At 50.9% G+C, this 14,108-nt stretch overlaps 4 protein-coding genes across 4 annotated transcripts; all 4 read left to right on the top strand.

Annotated features, from left to right (window-relative positions):
• Nucleotides 1–211: 211 nt before the first annotated feature.
• Nucleotides 212–1,078, top strand: EsH8_VIII_000358 (uncharacterized protein; the record flags this gene model as incomplete). The annotated part of the gene is made up of 1 exon (XM_083269400.1): nt 212–1,078. One exon carries the CDS (start codon nt 212–214, stop codon nt 1,076–1,078), a length of 867 nt encoding a protein of 288 aa, XP_083129168.1.
• A 908-nt stretch (nt 1,079–1,986) lies between these two features.
• EsH8_VIII_000357 (uncharacterized protein) lies at nt 1,987–5,499 on the top strand (the record flags this gene model as incomplete). The annotated part of the gene is made up of 5 exons (XM_083269399.1): nt 1,987–2,247; nt 2,365–3,253; nt 3,330–3,850; nt 3,932–4,894; nt 4,957–5,499. The coding sequence occupies 5 exons, from the start codon at nt 1,987–1,989 to the stop codon at nt 5,497–5,499; spliced, it is 3,177 nt and encodes a 1,058-aa protein (XP_083129167.1).
• A 1,291-nt stretch (nt 5,500–6,790) lies between these two features.
• EsH8_VIII_000356 (uncharacterized protein) lies at nt 6,791–8,338 on the top strand (the record flags this gene model as incomplete). The annotated part of the gene is made up of 1 exon (XM_083269398.1): nt 6,791–8,338. One exon carries the CDS (start codon nt 6,791–6,793, stop codon nt 8,336–8,338), a length of 1,548 nt encoding a protein of 515 aa, XP_083129166.1.
• Nucleotides 8,339–9,819: 1,481 nt separating this feature from the next.
• On the top strand, nt 9,820–10,852 carry EsH8_VIII_000355 (uncharacterized protein; the record flags this gene model as incomplete). Its single annotated transcript, XM_083269397.1, has 3 exons — nt 9,820–9,989; nt 10,063–10,552; nt 10,616–10,852. The coding sequence occupies 3 exons, from the start codon at nt 9,820–9,822 to the stop codon at nt 10,850–10,852; spliced, it is 897 nt and encodes a 298-aa protein (XP_083129165.1).
• Between the last annotated feature and the right edge of the window lie 3,256 nt (nt 10,853–14,108).

Here is a 14,108-nt window from a genome sequence, read left to right as displayed (position 1 = left end):
GAACTTGTTTGGGGTGGTCGTGACGTAAGGCAGCCGTCCCGGATTCCGGGCCAGATGCTGGCTGCCCTCGTGAGCCAACTCGGACTTTCCTCTCTGCGAAAGGTTCCTAATTACAATTACCGTTTGGAATAAAAACAGTTTGCCAGCCTCCCAGGGTCAAGCAGCTTGCTTGTCTTCGGTGTAGCATTACGAGCCATACATAAGGAAAACCATGGCGAACCCCATCGCCCGAAAACGGTGCCTCGTGTGGGACTACACCAACACGCGCGACCGGCCAGACTCGATCGACCAGCTATTCCCAGACGCGAAGGCGGACCCGTCGTCGGCACCCAGGGGCGCTCCGTCGCCGTTCGTCTCGGTCCACAACTGGAACGCGTGGTACCCGCCCGAGCTCAAGGGCCGCCTCACCTTCCGGCCCATGATCCGCACCCGGGCGCAGCTGGACACGGAGGAGTGGGACTGGATCCGCGACTCAGACGCCGGGGTCGTGCACTACCTCAACGAGCCGGAGCGGCAGGGCATCTCGCCCAAGGACGCCGCGGGCTGGTGGCTGCGCAAGGTCGTCCCCGAGCTGAGGGAGAAGCGCGGCAAGAAGCTCGTCGGGCCGGCCTGTGCGAACGACGAGGCCGGCGGCGAGTGGCTCGCCGCTTTTATGAGTCTTGTCGGCGGGGACGACGGGGATGACGACGTCGATGCGAAGGAAAAGAAGAAGAAGAAGAAGAAGGAGGAGAGGGAGAAGGAGAAGTGGCCGGATTACCTCGGTGTGCATTACTACAGCGGCGACGTCGAGAACGCGAAGCAGTACATGACGTCCATGTACGAAAAGTATCACCTCCCGCTCAACATATCGGAGATTGCGTCCATCAGCCGGGACGAGAGGGAAGTTGAGCGGTTCACGGACGAGCTGAGCGCGTGGATGGACGTGCAGGACTGGATTGTCGAGTATGGATGGTTTGGATGCATGGCGCACTGCGCAGACGACTTTGTTAGTCCCGCGGCGCAGCTGATGGATGGGAAGGGCTGCTTCACGCCGCTCATGAGACGATTGATGGAGCAGCGACCGCCAAGTAATTGCTGATGGGTTGAACACAGAGAGCGAGAGAGACAGAGAGAGTGTATGTGTGTCTGTGTGTGATGTACAATAAGAATCCATGGTCAGTAGAGACGGTTTGGGGGACAAAGCTTCCCATAGCTTCGTCGCCGTTCAATCCCGCCGCCGTCCCGGAATAATTAACACTTAATAAACTTGCGTCTTGGCTGCTGCTTTCCGCCTAGCGTTGTGCCTCCCGTCCCCATCTATACCCGAAACCTCTGAGTCTATTCACGTGGAAGGCCTCGAACCAGTGCCTGCTAGTGTCTACGGCGTTCGTTTCCGTTACGTACGTGGGTCCCCCACCAGAGTCAGCCGCATTGCGTCCCCGACGTCAGTTTCCCGATCAGGCAACCCAACTACATGGCGTGCATAAACTTTCTGGGTCCCTGTCGGCATAGCGGCCGGGACCGAATCGAAGTTGGCCATCTCTTAGTTCTAGTAAATTCTTCGTAACTCTCTTACCCTGCTCACAGTCATTTTCATCAGTTTGATCGAGCACATGCCGTTTTAGTAAAAGCCAATGACTTGAAGTCCAGTTACGTACATGTCACGTAATACTTTAATCTGCCGAGCAGTTCTGCAGGTAGATGGCAAACTCGTTGGGAAGAACCGCTTTAAACTCTAGGAACGGACATGCAAAACCGATGATGGAATGCCTAGTTTCGCCGCAGTTGAGTCTTGGTTGCCTTTTCGGGTTCAAGATGGGAGCTATCATACTTCTGCCTCGTCCAAGCTCCCGGTGGAGCATTCTGTCAGTCGATAGGTGTGTAGAAGAATACAAATATTGCGTATGTGGTTGAGTTCTACCTGGATTCTTGTTTTCCTTCTCCAGATGGAATCTGTTTGTTACACGCGCTGCAATAAAGTTCTCGGTTCCGACTTGTCTTTTCGCCATGACGGTCTCCAATGAAAAGAGCGCGGACTCCTTCCAAGAGCACGTCTCGGGACAGTCAAACCAACCGTTGTCTCGACCACCTCATGCTTTGGAATTCCGCCAAGTTGTCGAGGAACTAAAAGTCGACACTGCCCAAGGACTGGGTTGCGATGAAGCAGAACGTCGTCTGACGGAACTTGGACGAAATGAACTTCACCAACAGAAGGGCGTCCAACCCCTGAAGATATTTCTTGAGCAGATCTTCAATGCCATGACATTGGTGAGTTGAAGCCAAATTTGTGCAAGAGTTGTGTTGTGTGGTTATTACCATATGGCTTGTACCCAAAAAGCTACATTCCTTGAGGCTTCCCCTTCATTACATCTAACATATGTTCAGGTTCTCCTGTTGGCACTGGGCGCGAGCTTCGGGATTCAAGCCTGGATCGAAGGTGGTATTCTAGGTGGTATCATTGTTCTCAACATCTTCATCGGGTTCTTCCAGACATTACAAGCCGAGAAGACGATCAACTCGCTGAAAAATCTCGGCTCGCCAACCTGCAATGTTTTCCGCGACGGCAAGACAATTGAGATATCGACAGCAGAAATCGTACCTGGAGATATTGTGGACTTGAACACGGGCGACTCGGTACCTGCTGATATCAGGCTTATTGAGGCTGTCAACCTAGAAGCGGACGAGGCATTGCTTACCGGGGAATCAGCACCAGTTTCCAAGATCCCCAACTTGACCTTTGACGAAGACACAGGCCCTGGAGACCGTCTCAATGTGGTCTACAGCTCGACAGTTGTCACCAAAGGGCGCGGTCGTGGCGTTGTGTTCGCTACCGGCATGTTCACCGAGATTGGCCTGATCGCTGGCGCTCTAAGCGGAGGCTCCAAGGAGAGGGCCCTATCACACGTGAAGCGCAACGAGGACGGCAGCGCCTCGATCTTTGCCTACGTTGCTGCCGGATACATGGTTGTGCGTGCATGGATCGGAGAGTTCCTGGGCCTTACTGTTGGTACGCCGCTGCAAAAGAAGCTCTCCCAGCTATTTCTGTGGCTGTTCTTGTTCGCCATCATTTGCGCCATAGTGGTTCTTGGCGCCAACAAGTTTGATTCACGCAAGGACGTCATTATCTACGCTGTCACGACCGCCATTGGCACAATTCCAGTCTCACTCTTGCTTGTGCTTACGGTGACTATGGCTGCTGGCACCAAGAAGATGCTTGAGCGACATGTTATCGTTCGCAACCTCTCCAGCCTCGAAGCGCTTGGTGGAGTAACCAGTAAGCGCCCCTTTTCAATTGCAACCCGCCATATACATGTACAGGAATCATTCAATGTCTAACTCAGTTTTTCAAGACATCTGCTCCGACAAGACTGGTACCATAACACAAGGCCGCATGGTCGTTCGCAAAGCATGGCTACCAGGATGTGGCACCTATTCTGTTCAGACAACAAATGATGTGTACAACCCATTTGCCGGTCAAGTCCAATTCACTGCCGGACAACCGAAGGACATCAGTGCCGAAGCCGAGACGGAGAACGTCAAGACAACTGATCCAGTAGATCCCCAACAAGAGCACAACAAAAACCCTGCTTTGGAATGGTATCTCAACGTGGCGTCGCTGGCGAATCTGGCTACTCTGAAGCAGAGCGACGACAGTTCAGCTAACCCCGGCGAGTGGCAAGCCCGCGGCGCACCTACCGAGATTGCGATTGAGGTTTTCGCCTCTCGGTTCGGATGGAACAGGTTACAGCTATCGCGAGGTTCTGATGCTGCCTGGAAAGAGGTTGCCGAGTTTCCCTTCGACTCGGATGTTAAGAAGATGTCTGTCATCTTTCGGCACATCGCATCACAGAAGATGCACGTTTTCACCAAGGTAGAGACTTCCTAGATCTTTTATTGCCGCCTACAACAACCAAATATTGAAATCATGCCACTAACGAGTTGAACTATGCAGGGCGCAGTCGAGCGTGTGTTGACCTCCTGCAACACCATCGCATTCAATACCGACATCCGGCCCCTCACCGACAACCAGAAAGATGATATACTGAAAAACATGGAAATCCTTGCCGGGCAGGGTCTTCGTGTCCTCGCTCTTGCGCACCGAGCCCTCGAGAACAATATAACAGAGGCCCAGTTCGCCGACGGCAAAGCCCCAAACAGAAACAATTTTGAACACACCCTCACCTTCCGTGGTCTCATTGGCATCTATGACCCACCGCGTCCCGAGTCTCGACCAAGCGTGAGGGCGTGCCAGGGCGCCGGAATCATCGTGCACATGCTCACCGGCGACCACCCGCAGACCGCCCGCGCCATTGCTACAGAAGTAGGCATCCTGCCGTCGGCGGAAAAGTTCCGGCTTCTCCCCGCCGACATAGCCGGAGCGATGGTGATGCCTGCGCACGACTTCGATGCACTGTCAAATGAACAGATCGATGAGTTGCCACAGCTGCCATTGGTCGTGGCGCGATGTGCACCGAGCACAAAGGTCCGAATGATCGAGGCGCTTCACAGACGTGGTCGCTACGTTGCCATGACCGGCGACGGCGTGAACGACAGCCCGAGCTTGAAGCGTGCCGATATTGGAATTGCCATGGGCTCTGGTTCCGACGTTGCAAAGGAGTCGTCCGACATCGTCTTGACAGACGACAACTTCGCCTCGATCTTGAACGCCATCGAAGAAGGCCGCCGTATCTTTGACAACATCCAGAAGTTCATCCTTCACGTCCTGGCAGCCAACATCGGGTTCGTCATCTCGCTGCTTACGGGCTTGGCATTCAAGGACCGATCGAATACTTCTGTCTTCCTGTTGTCGCCTGTTGAGATTCTCTGGATGTTGCTGGGCACTGGTGCATTCTGTGAGACGGGGCTCGGCTTCGAGAAGGCGGTGCCAGATATCCTCAACCGCCCACCGCAGAACGTGAGCCATCCGTTTCCCAACTTGTTTCTGTATGAAATGTGACTTACTGACGCAACGCGAAGTTGAAATACGGCGTCTTCACCCACGAATTCATCCTTGACATGGTAGTCTACGGCATCTTCATGGCCGGCTGCGTCCTCGGCTCCTTCACTGTCGTAATCTTTGGCTTCAACGACGGCAACCTCGGTGTCGATTGCAACAACGGCTATTCCTCCTTCTGCGAACCCGTATTCCGCGCCCGCGCCACTTGCTACACGACAATGACTTGGATCTTCCTGCTATTTGCCTGGGAGCTCATAGACTCGCGGCGGTCGCTCTTCTACATGCCCGACGGCTTCAAGGCGTGGGCCAGGCACCTCTGGGGAAATAAGTTTCTGTTCTTCTCGGTGGTGGTTGTGTTCTTCGTCGTGTTCCCGACGCTGTACATCCCCGTGTTGGATCATGTGGTGTTTATGCACCACGGTATTAGCTGGGAGTGGGCCATTGTTTTCATTGATGTGCTTTTGTTCATGGTTGGAGCTGAGGCATATAAGTGGGCGAAGAGAGTATATGTCAGGAGGCGGGGACAAAACCCTGATGCCGGATTTCATGATGATCTGGCGTAGGCATACAACAATCCAGCATCGCGCAAAGGGTCTAAGCTTAAAAATAGATACCCGAACGACCAAGTACTTTGCCTGCACTTGGAACATACAGAGCGGGACCCAAGTTGGGCCCATGTCCATTATCAGAGAAAATCTGGCAGCTTGACGAGTGGTGGATGGTTTCAGACGGGTTCTACGAGGCCGTTGAATACATATCGGGAGCTCGCACATCGGTACCCTAAAATGCGTTATCACATCGGTCAGGCTTGCGCAGTTACCGGTTATACTACGCTGTACAACAAGCTCGACTTACTTCCGGATGTCTCCGTTGCCGAAGAAGCTCAAAACAACAAAGAGACTGCCGGTACTACCGCCATCTTTGAAACTATTACAAGCCAGTCCACATTGTACCAGGTTATGGATGATTATACGCGGACAGTGAAACTTGAAAACCCTCCAGTCAGACCATACCTAAATGGAGATGTGGCTGTACGTTCCTCATTGCTCGGCGGCAATTGTCTCTCCCAAGACAGCTCTTATTATGTTCAAAAATACTTCGACATCCAAGAGGACAACCAATCCGTAGCTCAGCATCTAGAGGATGAGCACGTTTCACTCCTCTATTCGCCGCTACCTAAGCACCTGCCCACTAGCAACAAGGATGTACTGATTAATATGGCTGCGTGGGATGGCAATATCGAACGCTATTCACGACTACGACGACCACGACGCATACCAGGCGAAATATCTGCAGTGATTCGCGGTATCTACCATAACACTTGTTTTGCAAAGTGGGTAGATACACGTCTCTATTGCTGTCCTGTCGGTTCTCGTTAAGTCCGCTAGAGGGGGACCTTTGGTAAAACTGTAGAGGACTCTTGATTTTTTAAAATATGAAGCAGAACAGTGTAGTTTCTGGTTATTTTCACTCTTTGTTTGGAGTTGTTGGTGACATTCTCAAATGAGTGAACTATCTGCCATCAGATAAAGCTAGGTGAGGAAAAGTACACACAGTACATTCCTACTGCCTCAGGGAGCAGGGGGGGTGAGTCCTCACTTAATGGGGCCTGCGGGTACCAATAGGCGGGGCTTGGAGGCGCTAGCTCAGATGTATTTCTACAAACAATACGGATACACACAGCAAGATTATGCACATGAATATAAAATAGATAGCCTCCCCTGAGCCTATGAGCGTTCATCACCAACCAACGCAATCTTCACCTTCTTTCTGGACTGCCTCATCCCTATTTTTGGCCATAGGAAATTTTCTACAGGTAACCGCGTAATTCCTAAATTCAAGGTCATTTTCACAATGCCGCCATATGCGCCGCCCGATAAGGACCATGTGGATGCTCTCCACGGCCATCGTCTACCGCCTGACCCGAATCACTGGGTCGAGGCATGTATAATACACGGAATTCGGCACAATGAAGCATTTGCAAACTCTGAGGCTGTGCGGAAGCTCTGTTCGGAGTCAGACAGAAGATGTTATGCTCGCGCTCGCAACGCGCGGCTCATTATGAGCAACATTGTCCCGGAGATAGTGAGGGACGACGACAAGCCCTACTGCATCTGGTATCCAGATCTAGCGAGAGAGGAAACTTACCGCGATCTGTTGATGCGCTACCCCGAAATGCGGTATACTGTTGGTCGAGCATGTGCGGTCGCAGGCTATGCCAAACTCTACCACGAGCTGGATATCCTCCCTGAAGTCTCGATAGCGGAGGAAGCTAGGGACAACTCAGAAAGCGAGGGTTCAAAAGCTATCCTAGACACCATCATGAGGCAGCCCGTCTGCTTTGCGGTCCTCAACGACTACAACCGGACCTTCAACTTCGATAACCCATCGTCACCAACCTGGATGAACGGCGATACAGCAGTACGATCGTCATTGAACGTCCGTCTCGGGCCGGAAAAGTATGAGGAATGGGGTCTTCACTATTTCAACATCGCTGAAGACTACAACATTGACAAAGTCTCGTCAAAAGTCACCAATTATAAACCGCTCTCGCCTGAAGATCTCGCCCTTTTCTACACGCCTCTACTCCCACACCTGCAAACCACCAACAAGGACGCGCTGATTCTCATGGCGGCTTATGAGGGAAATTTGGACCGCTACGTGCGCCTTCGCAGGCCGGTAATGCTACATGACGAGGCCAGGGCCGCTGTCCGTGGCATCTATCACAACACCACTTTTGCCAAGTGGTGGTCGCTTCAGGAAATTCAGTCAGAGTTGTGCCATATTAAAACCGCTTGTATAGCGCGATTCATCATGGTCAACGATTTGTCACACATCACGCCGAACAGTCCTAGCCGGGACGATATGCCCTCCTTGATATGGTGGCCACTAATTCCGAGGGAGTCTACGTTGAAGGAGCTTGTGCGTCGCCGTCCGGACATGAAGCTGCAGGCAGCAATGGCATGTATTGAGGGTGACTACAGAGTTCTTTGGGATGAGCTTTCCCCAGAGCCTTGCGGGGAACTCTGGGAGCAAGCCCGCCAGGAGCAGGCACATAGTTGGCTCAGCGGCGCCAACCAGAACTACTATGTCGACTACCTGGAGCGGCGTGCCAAAGAGATGGGTGTCAGCGTCCACAGAACAAATAATGCCACAAGCTGTCTGGATGCGGCGGTTCGGGACAAGGAGCCAACGACGTTGTGGTTGGACACGTGCGTCGTTGGACGTCCCTATACCCTGGTGGACTCCAATCCTGGCGAAAGCATCTACCCAGGCGGTACCCAGGCCAAGGCAGCAAAATGGGAGTTGTTAATATGTTCGAGCGAGGAGCTGAGACGGGAGGCAGGGGATGAGGGCGAGATGTTGCTATACAATGACTACGTCTTTCCTGATGAAGAGTAAACGGTGTCGGACCTCCACCTTGTGGCTGGCGCCCATAGGTAGATAACCTAGCAAAAACATTACCTCGTCCAACTTCCTTGAATAACAGGCTGCTCAAACGCCGCATGGATGACGAGTTGTACTGATGAATCGAAAGGTAAACGTTTATTGACATGGTGTTTTTTCCGCCATCACAAAGCCGAGAGCGGGGCCGTGGACATTGGGTAAAGTTTTTCACATTCACGTATTTGTATTTGTGAATCTCTGATGCAACTGCGAATCTGCTAGGGATCAAACTATATGACATCGTTGAATGACTTGAAAATGCCACCTGCTGGGTACTTGGATCTGACGTCGCTCACTTGCCATCTTTTTTCTATACGACACAAGTAAATACATTCTTTTCAGCTATTTCACTGAAACGACTACACCGGCATCTCCATGCCCACGGTCTCGGGAGTACTGCAAATGGCCCCCTTACATGCCCACGGGATGATATTTCAAGTCGGTGGTAAACGAGCAGGGAGCTTTACAGATTGCAGACGATCTCTTGGCCATAGTGGTGAGCGACGACCTGGTGATTTTTCATCGAGGACTTTATGCATTGCACGCAACATATATTGACTGTTATTCTTTCCCAAGTTGACACGAATTATCTTGTTCTACGTTTCTCAACTTACATTTGATGGTCAAGGTGCATGTGTTGTGGTATGACGAGGAAGGCTGATTGATCGACTCATCCACATAACAAAGATTTAAGGTTGAATGTTAAGGTTCAATATATCTGCCAGGGCCCGAGCTTTTGACGGGTGCACACGGGATGGCGGCGTCCCAGCCAAGAAAAAAACATCCCACTGCTTTGTGGGTACGGAAAGATTAGGTATAGCCAGCATTAAGCTGCAGGCGCAAATTAGCCTATCCACCGCTCCCCAGCGCCCCCTCCGGACGTCCAAGGCTTATTTTCCCGTAACTTTGGCATGGCAGACAAGCGATACACGCCCACCCGCAAATCATTGGACCGCAAGCAGCAGGAACAAAAACTAAGAGAAAAAAAACAAAACCTGAGATCGGGGTTTTTTTCTTTTTTCTTATTGGCACGGCCTGCAGTTTTGGTAGGTGGGTGGTATTAGCAATTCTTGCGCCCGAGACGCCCAAAGAGACGAGACAGGGAGGAGTCCACCTATCGTTGCCTAGAGCATGTGTGCGGCACAGCAGCAGCAACAGCCCCTTTCCAACCTTTGTGTGTTGGAACGCAGAGCATTCGTCCAAAGGAGGACGACAATTAATTAAAGACCCACGCGATGAGCTCGCCAAGATAAGAGATGAGTGTTGATACTTAAGTTAGGTTCTGCCCTAGTCTTTTCCCGTGGTGCATCAGCCCGGCATCGCAATCCTGACTTTTGGGTCAGTTCCTGCGTCCAACTCAGTGCTGCCTGGACAGCTTGGAAGGACAATTTCCACAACAACCAGCACAGAATTATCAAATAGTAACGGCTGCAGAGATGGTAGAATTCTACAATGTCATCCGCGTCGTAGCCATCGTGCTCAAAGCGGTAGTCCTCATCCCGGCAATCGTTTTCCTAGTCCTCCTCATCCGCAAGGCCGGTTTCCGTCAAGACCCTGCCCGGCGATGGATCTCCTTCGCTGTCGCCGCGCTCGGGTTCTTTTCCACGTACGTCGGCTCTGACCCCCGGTGCCTCAACCTTGTCATGGTTCCGACTGCTAACCTCCTCTTTCAACCGCAGAACGTATCTTCTTGACGTTGTCTCTTCCATCATTTTTATCAACAATTCGCCTGACGACGTGATCTCATACAAAGATCCCGTAGTTATCGCCCTCGGCATTCTCGACACTCTCACCTTGTTCGCCCAAAACGCCACCCAGATTGCCGTCTTCCTCGCCCTCTTCTACCTGGCCCGAGCCTTCACCATCCTCCGCACCGACGAGACTTCCAAGCGGTACCGCATCGGCAGGCTTTTTGCTCTCGGCAGCTCGGCCTTCGTCTCTCTGCTCGCTCTCACGTCCGCGGTTCTGCTCATCAGCTACTACGCCGAGCGTCAGGACCCCGATTCCTGGAGCGGAAGCGACAGCGGTCACGATAACGTCGCCATCAGGTATTACGTGGCCACGGTCTTCAACTTGGCCTGCTACGTCGTCCACGTCCTCTGCGCCGTCGGCTCCATGTTTTATGTCGCCAAGACCAACAACAATGCCAAGAACGGTCCCATGCACGAGGTAGGCCTAGGTTTCCCCATGGTGGAGTGATGCGGCATCGCTGTGCTGACAATGGTATCTCAGGCATCCAAGATTGCCCTCATCAGCGCCATCCTCTGGCTGATCCACATCTGCTGGATGTTTATTTCCACTAGCCTGACAGCGTTTGGTTACTTCTATTACGAAAACGAGTATTCCGTTCTCCTCGCCGCCTTCCTCAATACCTGGACCACGTTTGTTGTGATCATGCTCTTCTACACATTGGCTACAAAGCATGCATACGGTCTGTCGGGTGAGAAGCAGCAGCCGCAGCCGAAGTGAGTTAAAGTGGAGGACGACTGAAAGAGATTTGGTTCCAAGAAACACTCAGACAACCTTTGAGGCGGGGAAGTGAAAGCGCGAAGGGTTTGCACAGAAATTCACCCAGTCTCTGACTGACAACTAAGCATATAAACGTAATGATAACCGCCCCACGCCACCCCCTTCCCCCTAGAGCCTATGAATATGAAATTCATATTAACTGATTGCTCCGCCAAGGTCATATCGCCATCTATCCATAATAAGCGGCTTAAACAGCATTAAATTACTATTCTCAACGTTAGGACGGCAGGGAAGGGTTCAAATCTACCATAATAAACTAATCTACAATGATTGCGGACCTTCACTTCATGTTGAACCTGGCGCCTCTGATGTTGGTCTTTTGGACGTCATCAGCTTAGCAGTCAAAGCAATCAAAGCAAATCCAGGCCTATATTTATTGATCTGTCTGTATTAATAGTGATGGAGGATGCCACTTTAGCACAATGCAGAGTCGTTCATCTGGCGCCGTCTGCCTCGCCAGTAGCAAGCAAGGCATCTGCCTCTTCCACCCTGCCCACATGATGGATGCCCTTGTCTCTACTTTTCATACATAACCCCATCCCCGGTCGCTGACCGTGTTGTTAGAGCACATCATACGAGATGCGATGAATAGAAACCTATCTGCAAAGATGCAAAAAAGACAAGCACAGGTGCAACGGCTACTCGAACACACCATAGACCGCGCGACATATTAGTGCAAATGCCACCTATTTTACACCAGAAGACAAGTCTTGCCAGTGCTGAAATTGACGCCTCCAGTTACCTGGGACATTTCGGAAGCGACCTCGGAAACAATGATGGTCCATTACGTTCACAGGTGTACTGTTCCGTATTTCACGCCTTCGACACCTTCGGTCAAGTTATGGAGTAACTACATCTTACCGCTGGGATACTACTCTGACTCTGTGAAGCACGCCATCGTTGCGCTCGGCGTTTCTCACAGAGCATCTTTTGTCAATCATGTCATTCGGTATAGAACCGTCCAACGCTACTGTGGCATTAAGTGATTTAGCAGCGATACACTCCAGGAAAGCAGGAAATCCCAATTGGAAATTGCGAGGTTCATGGTGGACCTGTCGCCTGTCAGTCTCATCACACTTATCTGTTGTCCAGTGCTTATTTAACTCAAGATCGTGAGGTGACAGTGCGATAAGGTACTTCAGCACCCGACATGCGGGTCGAAAGCCCTGTAGTCACTTCACTTGCTTGACGGAGCTGAAGGCGTTTCGCTTTCCAAGAGGAGCTGGGAGATATTTGATAAGCAGAACGAGACCTGTTATGTGGAGAAGTTGGACACATGGCAGAGGACATTGCGTTCACGAGAGACGAACCTCCTAGGCCGATGTTTTCGCTCCCGGTCGACAATGTACTCTCGCTTGCGTATATTTTTGCATTTTGCGAAAACTCGGAACTCAAGCGAATAGCCATTCATCTTCTCCGTCAATTGAAGTAACAGGAAGGTCTGTGCAATAGTCAGGAGTTGGCCACCTTATACGACTCGAGCTTGAAGGCCAGACTCAATAACCGGTGGAAGGACGAGTATAGTCGGGAAGCTCTGCCAAACATTGCTAGAACGATGTCAACGTTACATCTATCTGAGAGAGGGCGGAAAGCACTTAATAACCGTCTTGAACTTGCTCTGAAGAACGCATCTGAAATCAAAGAAGCGTAAGGTTTCGTGACCATCTAGGCCATTGGGCCCCTTGTAATGTGAGAAATCTCCCTAATATTTGTGAGCCGAGATAAGCAGACGATGGTAAAGTCCTAGCTTTTACTTGAATTGAGCGCCTATGGCTTATCGTCAAGTTATAGATCCGCATTCATTCGAAGAGGGCTGAAGTGTGGTTTGTTGTTATTTTGACATCGATGCGATGCGCTGATGTAACTTGAGCGCCACAAGTGCCAAGGGCCATATTGTGTGGAGCCGCTTTGCTATACATGCATACACATTTATACACGCACTTATTTGTATATGCAGATTTGCTAATTTATCAATGCAGTTGCAAAAACACAAAGAGATGGAACTATGTTTTACGAAGCCTACACTATAGATGGCCGTGGGAAAGCATGACCTTTACTCTGCGTCACGTTGTCAAATCCCTGAGTTTTTCGGATGAAGCACAACTGGGCACTGTCTCAAACCAGGTGAATCCGAACAAGTCATTTGTAATGCCTTTCTAAATAACCAGGATCACACTTAGGTGGTCGATGGATTGTGCTTTTTGAAAGAAAGGTTCGCACCGTCCTGCAATCGACTATGGTAATATTCTTGTGAATGATAGAGGCATCCGTTCCGTATGCGCTCGGGCGCATTTGCGGATGGTACGAGTCAGCCCTATGGAGCTCCAAATGACTCGCAGGTCCTTTACCCTCGAGAACAGCTCCTCGAACGAGCTTCCAAGAGGGCAGTGCGACAGACTCGGATCCCGCGGCAGCTGGGATCAGGTGGGAATGACCCATAAAATATCACTTATATTGCAGATCTTATCAAAATGCGTAAACCTCGTGGAGGAAAATGAGACGAACTATGGATACAATCTAGATATATAGATGGGTTTGCGGCGCATAGTTCGGGACACTCCCGATAATCCACTTGATAACTGACACCTTGATAGAGACTCTTCCTGTGAGATCCTTACGATTATAGCAAACAGTGCCGTCCTTGATAATTCTAAGTGCCCCTGGTGCTATTGCAGAGAGTGTTTGCAGGGCAAGCAGTAATTCGCACTTGTGTCTGATGATGCATCTCCTAGCATATAGTACGGCATCAATACAATCATCGCAATGCAATGGCACCGCCAAGACGAATAGGTCAATGTTTTATAGCCATCACTAACACATCCATCGCATTCATGACTCAAGCGTTGTGGCTTGTATAAGCCAAGCTAGACAAGCTGAAACACGCATACACTGGGAGTTCTTGGCTGACCTGACTTCACGAACTTTTGGTTAGGACCTTTACCTTGGGTCCTAAAGAGTGGTTCGTATGGGTCAGAGTATTCCCAATTTGTAGTTTAATGCGACCCAAGAGTCCATTCTCGGATATGGCCAATACGAATCCCCGGCCCAAGCGTGGAGTATAGTCTCGCATTCTAGCCTACTATGACGATGAGACTTGACAGGTCAAATCAACTGTGGAATGTATGCCTTCATACAACGCCGAAAGAGAGAGTCTAAGGAAATGACAGATCTTGGCAGGAGAAGCCAGCGTAGAAAT

The sequence above is a fragment of the Colletotrichum jinshuiense genome, chromosome 8 (genome assembly GCF_051148585.1).
Source record: "Colletotrichum jinshuiense chromosome 8, complete sequence".
Lineage (NCBI taxonomy): Eukaryota > Fungi > Ascomycota > Sordariomycetes > Glomerellales > Glomerellaceae > Colletotrichum > Colletotrichum jinshuiense.
Note: the sequence above shows the minus strand (reverse complement) of the source record. Positions and strands in the feature narration are given on the sequence as shown.